Genomic DNA, 5,187 nt, shown 5'->3' with positions numbered 1-5,187 from the left:
TTGAATTAAATACACGATAATTATATACAATGAGCGTTATTGTACATTTATATTTATATTATATTATACCACATTATAGTTATTTATTAACATGACAACACTGTATACAAATTGTACATCTTCGTGACTTCATGTATGATGTCATCACTAAACAGTATTTTAAAATTGTATTTTATTATTTTTTTATATTTTGTGGTGACATCGTATTATGATGATTTATAATAGCCAATAGGTAACACTGAATTAAAATATTTGTACAAAATCAAATGTGTTAAGCGATTCATACATTTTTAATTTACAATAATGCCTATTAGATATTCTGTTGATCTATCTAAAATTAATATGACAATATTCAGTCGGAAATAAATGCATAGTTAAAAACAGTATTACACAACTGGTAACCCGTCGAAAATGGAATAAATCAGGGGTGTATTTATGAGGGTGGCTAACGTGGTTACAACCCTCCCCCACAAAACGCCTCGGAACCTTCAACCTTTTCAAAAATGAAGTTTTATATACAACGTTATTACAACATTTTTATATATGTAGAAAAAGAAAAGAAAAGTTAACGGTTTTCCCAAAAATAATAAACTAATATATAGGTACCTCTTAAGACTTAATCGATAATCCCCTGAACTATTAAAGTAAGTACCTACCTAATAAAAAAAAAAAGATATCAATATACTTACATATTTGATATTACTACTGAATTAATAATTATTTAATAGGCATTACATGACAATAAGTCTAATACCGTTTATAAACGTGTGACTAATATTTTGCCAATAAAAACATTATATCTAAATACCTAGTGGCCTATTGGCTATTGCTTTTTCTAACCAATATCAAAGTTTAGCTGGTTGAATACAAATTTTATAGATTATAAATCTATAATCTATAAACCTCGATGATGTAATACGTTAGTAAGACAGAGACAACGCATGCGGGTATGGCGTCGTGTCATCTTAAATCAGTGATATGTTTAATGTTTATTGTTTATTGTTCATAGAAGAATTAGCCCCCAAGTCCCAACTACCACTGTTTTTCCATCATACTATAGGTTAGGTTAGGTATTTATATATATATTCATATCAAAGTGTATTGTTATCCCTAGTCCTTAAAGTTTACAATAGTACAATACTACAATCCTACTATTGCAGTTTTACCAAAAATCATGAAGACTATTGAAGACCGCATAAAGTATAGAATATGTTTAATCTGCATTTATAAAATCAAAAAATAAGGGTTATTGGGTTATAACTTGGATTTTAATTTTTAAGTGAGTTATAGTTATGTAAAATATTAAATTTTTAAAATGCTCGTAACTCACTTTAAAATTAAAATATCAATAAAACAATGAAAATTGAAAGTCTATTAGATGCCCTAGGTATTATTATTACCTTTAAGTTTTATAATAACTAAATTGACTTTAATATTAAAGCTAACAGTAAAAAATTGATTCCGCAATTTCCGTTGAACGCAAATTTGCTGTTTAGCGTTCGTACAACGGAAACAACACATGCTGACAAAACGTCCTCTTATATATATATAATCAATTATATCGAAAGCTTTTTCAAAAGTCAATATAAAATATTGCCCTGCTCTGTCTGTACTCTGTTGATTTTTTGTGAAAGCATTTAAAATTTTAAAATGCACTATTTATAAAATATTAAATTAGCGAAGATAAATTTTTTACTGCAAAAACCATGTTGCAGAGGGATAAGAATATTTTTTGGAAGTGGAGAGAGCAAATTATTTTTGAAAATGAATTTGGGTAGGTAAATAGATTTAAAATAGAATTCAGTCTAAAAATAAAATTTATAAATGTGGATTTCAAAACAAACGGAAAGTGCCATTAATTAAAGAGGTACTAAGTATAAATTTAAATATCAGACAAAATAAATTTAGAAACATATAAAGAAAAAATGTGAAAAACTGTTTATTCATAGGCATACTGACATACTGCATAGGTACCCTTACTAAAGTCATACATTTTATGCCTATAATATTATGAATAATTTTATAAAATATAAATTTGTTTTTTAATTTATATTTGTTGATTGTAAGTTGACCTAAAAATGTCATTTTTTTAACACTTCAATACTCAAGTTACAATTAAAAAGAGAAATGATTAAATAATAAAGTGCATTAATTATTTTTTTAATTTATTAAGTACCTATTTAAATAATGTTTATAAGTGAAAAATTAAGTTGAGTACTCAAAATGATATTTGAATCCAAATTATACCTAACTCACACACATATTTATATTTTGGATCCACTTTTCTTCAAATTAGTGGTAAAGAATGGTAGACAAAAGTAAAAAAACAAAACATTTTTTTTTAATTTAAAATATAAAATAAAACAATAATAAAATCTTAAAGGTAGATCAAAAATTTAATAATGGTAATATTTCACCAAATTTAGCTTCAATTTTAAAATTTACACAGTCATCAGCTCTAGTTTGTCCTATATTTACTACAGCAACAGGTTTATTAGCAGATTTTGTTTCCAAAACTATTCTATAGCCGGAATATACAAATAGAGATGAACCCATAACTAAGAGTGAATCACATTCTTCCACAAAATCATTCACCCTCTGCACGCGTTTTTTTGGAATATTGTCTCCAAAAAAAACAATGCGTGGAATTAATAAATTTCCTTCACATTTTGGACATTCTGGAACCTTGAATCCGCTAATTTCTTCCTATTGAATCATAAATAATAAAAATATGTATTATAACAGAGGTTATAATCTATAATCCATTTTTTAATATACCTTTTAAATTATAATAGTAATAGGGGATATTTTTATACTGTACAGTAAAGAAATTTATTTTAAATTGTTATAAATTTAATTTTTGTATTCATTATTTTCTATAAAAATTATCAACTATTTAGAAAATCTAAATGCAATGTAATTGAACATTCCTATATCACAAGTTAATCATATAGTTTAAAATAATCAAATTGTTAAATATGAGTACAATATGACATTTTATTATGTTCTAAAAGAAAAAATAGTGTAATGCATGTAATTAGAAAGTAAAAATACAAATATAGAATATTTAAAAAAAAATTTCCTTACTGGAGTGAGTTCAACATCACCATCAGGCCTGATACTGTACAATTCTTTAATGGAAACTTGGGGATTTAAACTTGACAAAACATCTTGAAATCGATGTCTATCAATTTTATAACCACATTTTAAACAATGTACAACATAAGCAGTACCATGCAATTCAAGAACATTCTTACTTCCTGCTTTTGTATGCAAGTTATCAACATTTTGAGTAATAATATGAACAATTTTATTTTTATCTTCCAATTTCTTTAAAAACTTATGTGCATAATTAGGTGACATTGATGAAAATCTAGGCCATCCCACGTAATTTCTAGCCCAATAACGTATACGAACTTTTGGATCTTTAACAAATTGTTGATATATTACTGGGCGATTTTTACTTGTCGCATACAATCCAACATCAGCAGAACGATAATCAGGTATACCACTTTCAGTTGATATTCCTGCACCTGTGTTAAACAAATATAATATTACAATAACTAAATCATCCATTTATGATACACTCTACCAGTTAATACAAGAATTTTTTTGTGTTCTTTAATAAACCGATTAAGAGTATTTGCATCTGATGATTGCACAGGCTTATGTTTTGGTACAAAATTAGAGTTGAATCTAAAAATTAAATTTTTACTTGAATTTAAAATCACTTCACTACATGTTTTAAAAATCATTTTATTAAAATTAAAATTTTACAGTATAAGTAACAATATGGTATAGATATATATTTTAATAGATTTTGAGTTATCACTTGATTTTCGAATGAAATATTTTAAATTTCAGATTATTAATTAGCCAACAAAATAAAAATACTAAGTTCAAACTTTAAAAATTAATAATATTTAATTTTACTTTACTACTGTAGTAAATATAGTACTTATTTACTATTTATATAAATAAAGATCAGTAGAATTAATATCACAAAATAGGTTATCTATCAAGCTTTATAGATTATATTATAATCTATAAACCTTGGTTATCTATTATGTAATTCGTTCATAAACATATTATAATATGTCCCATGAACATATGCAACATCAACAATGTTCATGAATATGTCTATGAATACCTTAGATCATCTACGTTTAACATGAAGATTAGAGATTATCTTTAAAGATTATCTCTAATCTTCATGACGTTTAATAATATTATCAGTGGCCTGACCAGGTGGGCGTGGTTATATTCCCCCATTGCCTTTTTTTTATGACTTTCAGAAAACAAATATTTAGAATTTAGATATTAGAATTTTTATAAAGTCATTACTTTTGATTAAGTTAGTGCTTATAATTTATAGACCCATAAGCCAGGCACGTATACAGGTAAACCCTCCCCCACCCGAAATATTTTCGAGTAACGAGGAAAAAATTGTTTTATTATATTTCGACTCAATTTGTATTGCTAAATTTTGTAAGCCCCCCCCCAGAAATTTTATTTTGTTTACGTGCCTGCCATAAGCCATAAAGCTCCCTATTTGTATCTTTGGATCACCATATAATAAATTAATTTAAATACCTTATAACTTATAAGTTATAACTAAAAACGGATTTATTGAATTTAATTGCTAATGCAAATGTTTTGCAGTTAAGAAAAATTAAATCTGATAAAATATATAGTCTATATATACTTTATATGTTCTCTTATTCTATGCCTATTTAATTTTAAAATGCAATTTTTTGCAATTTTCCACGTTTCTTTTAAATGATGTGTGTTTTAATGAACCAACTACCTACTTAACTAAACTAAATTTATTATTATAAATAAATAGATTTTTTAACAATTATAATTAATTTAATAAATAAAATCTAAATACATATATATTGGTATATATATTGGTAACTTATATTTCGTTAATTTTAGGAAAAAAACTTTTCTAAAAGTACCATCGAGAATAAATAAATACAGAAAAGAAATACCGGGTATATCTTTAGTCTTTACCTCCCAAACCAATTATTACAAGGTGGGGAACATAGTTAAATGCTGCACTTTTCTATGCAAATAATTTTGAAAATTTTTTAATTGTGATTAAAAATTTAAAAAACGATGTTAATCCCTATCAGTGTGGATAAGCTGAAACAGCTTGTACAAAACAATGCAGTCAAATGTGTT

At 25.6% G+C, this 5,187-nt stretch overlaps 1 protein-coding gene across 3 annotated transcripts; it reads right to left on the bottom strand.

Moving 5' to 3' along the window:
• Nucleotides 1-2,319: 2,319 nt before the first annotated feature.
• Nucleotides 2,320-4,188, bottom strand: LOC132922581 (NAD-dependent protein deacylase Sirt4). 3 transcript variants are annotated; one of them, XM_060986162.1, is made up of 4 exons: nt 4,151-4,188; nt 3,593-3,696; nt 3,088-3,533; nt 2,320-2,706 (listed from the first exon to the last, which is right to left on the bottom strand). In XM_060986162.1, the coding sequence occupies exons 1-4, from the start codon at nt 4,171-4,173 to the stop codon at nt 2,389-2,391; spliced, it is 891 nt and encodes a 296-aa protein (XP_060842145.1). In that variant the 5' UTR covers nt 4,174-4,188; the 3' UTR covers nt 2,320-2,388. The 3 variants fall into 3 exon arrangements, with proteins under 3 accessions (XP_060842145.1, XP_060842144.1, XP_060842146.1); XM_060986161.1 differs by lacking the exon at nt 4,151-4,188 and having other exon boundaries at nt 3,593-4,103; XM_060986163.1 differs by lacking the exon at nt 4,151-4,188 and adding an exon at nt 3,778-4,101 and having other exon boundaries at nt 3,088-3,696.
• Between the last annotated feature and the right edge of the window lie 999 nt (nt 4,189-5,187).

This window comes from Rhopalosiphum padi, chromosome 2, assembly GCF_020882245.1.
Source record: "Rhopalosiphum padi isolate XX-2018 chromosome 2, ASM2088224v1, whole genome shotgun sequence".
NCBI classification, from domain to species: Eukaryota; Metazoa; Arthropoda; class Insecta; order Hemiptera; family Aphididae; genus Rhopalosiphum; species Rhopalosiphum padi.
The sequence above is the reverse complement of the archived record's forward strand: the minus strand, read 5'-3'. Positions and strand labels throughout refer to the sequence as shown.

Coding starts and splice junctions, on each gene's coding strand:
- LOC132922581 (XM_060986161.1), bottom strand. CDS start 3,755: ATGATTTTTAAAACATGTAGTGAAGTGATTTTAAATTCAAGTAAAAAT. Junction 3,534..3,592: donor AAAAATTCTTGTATTAACTG/GTAGAGTGTATC, acceptor TGTTTAACACAG/GTGCAGGAATATCAACTGAA. Junction 2,707..3,087: donor GTGATGTTGAACTCACTCCA/GTAAGGAAATTT, acceptor ATGATTCAATAG/GAAGAAATTAGCGGATTCAA.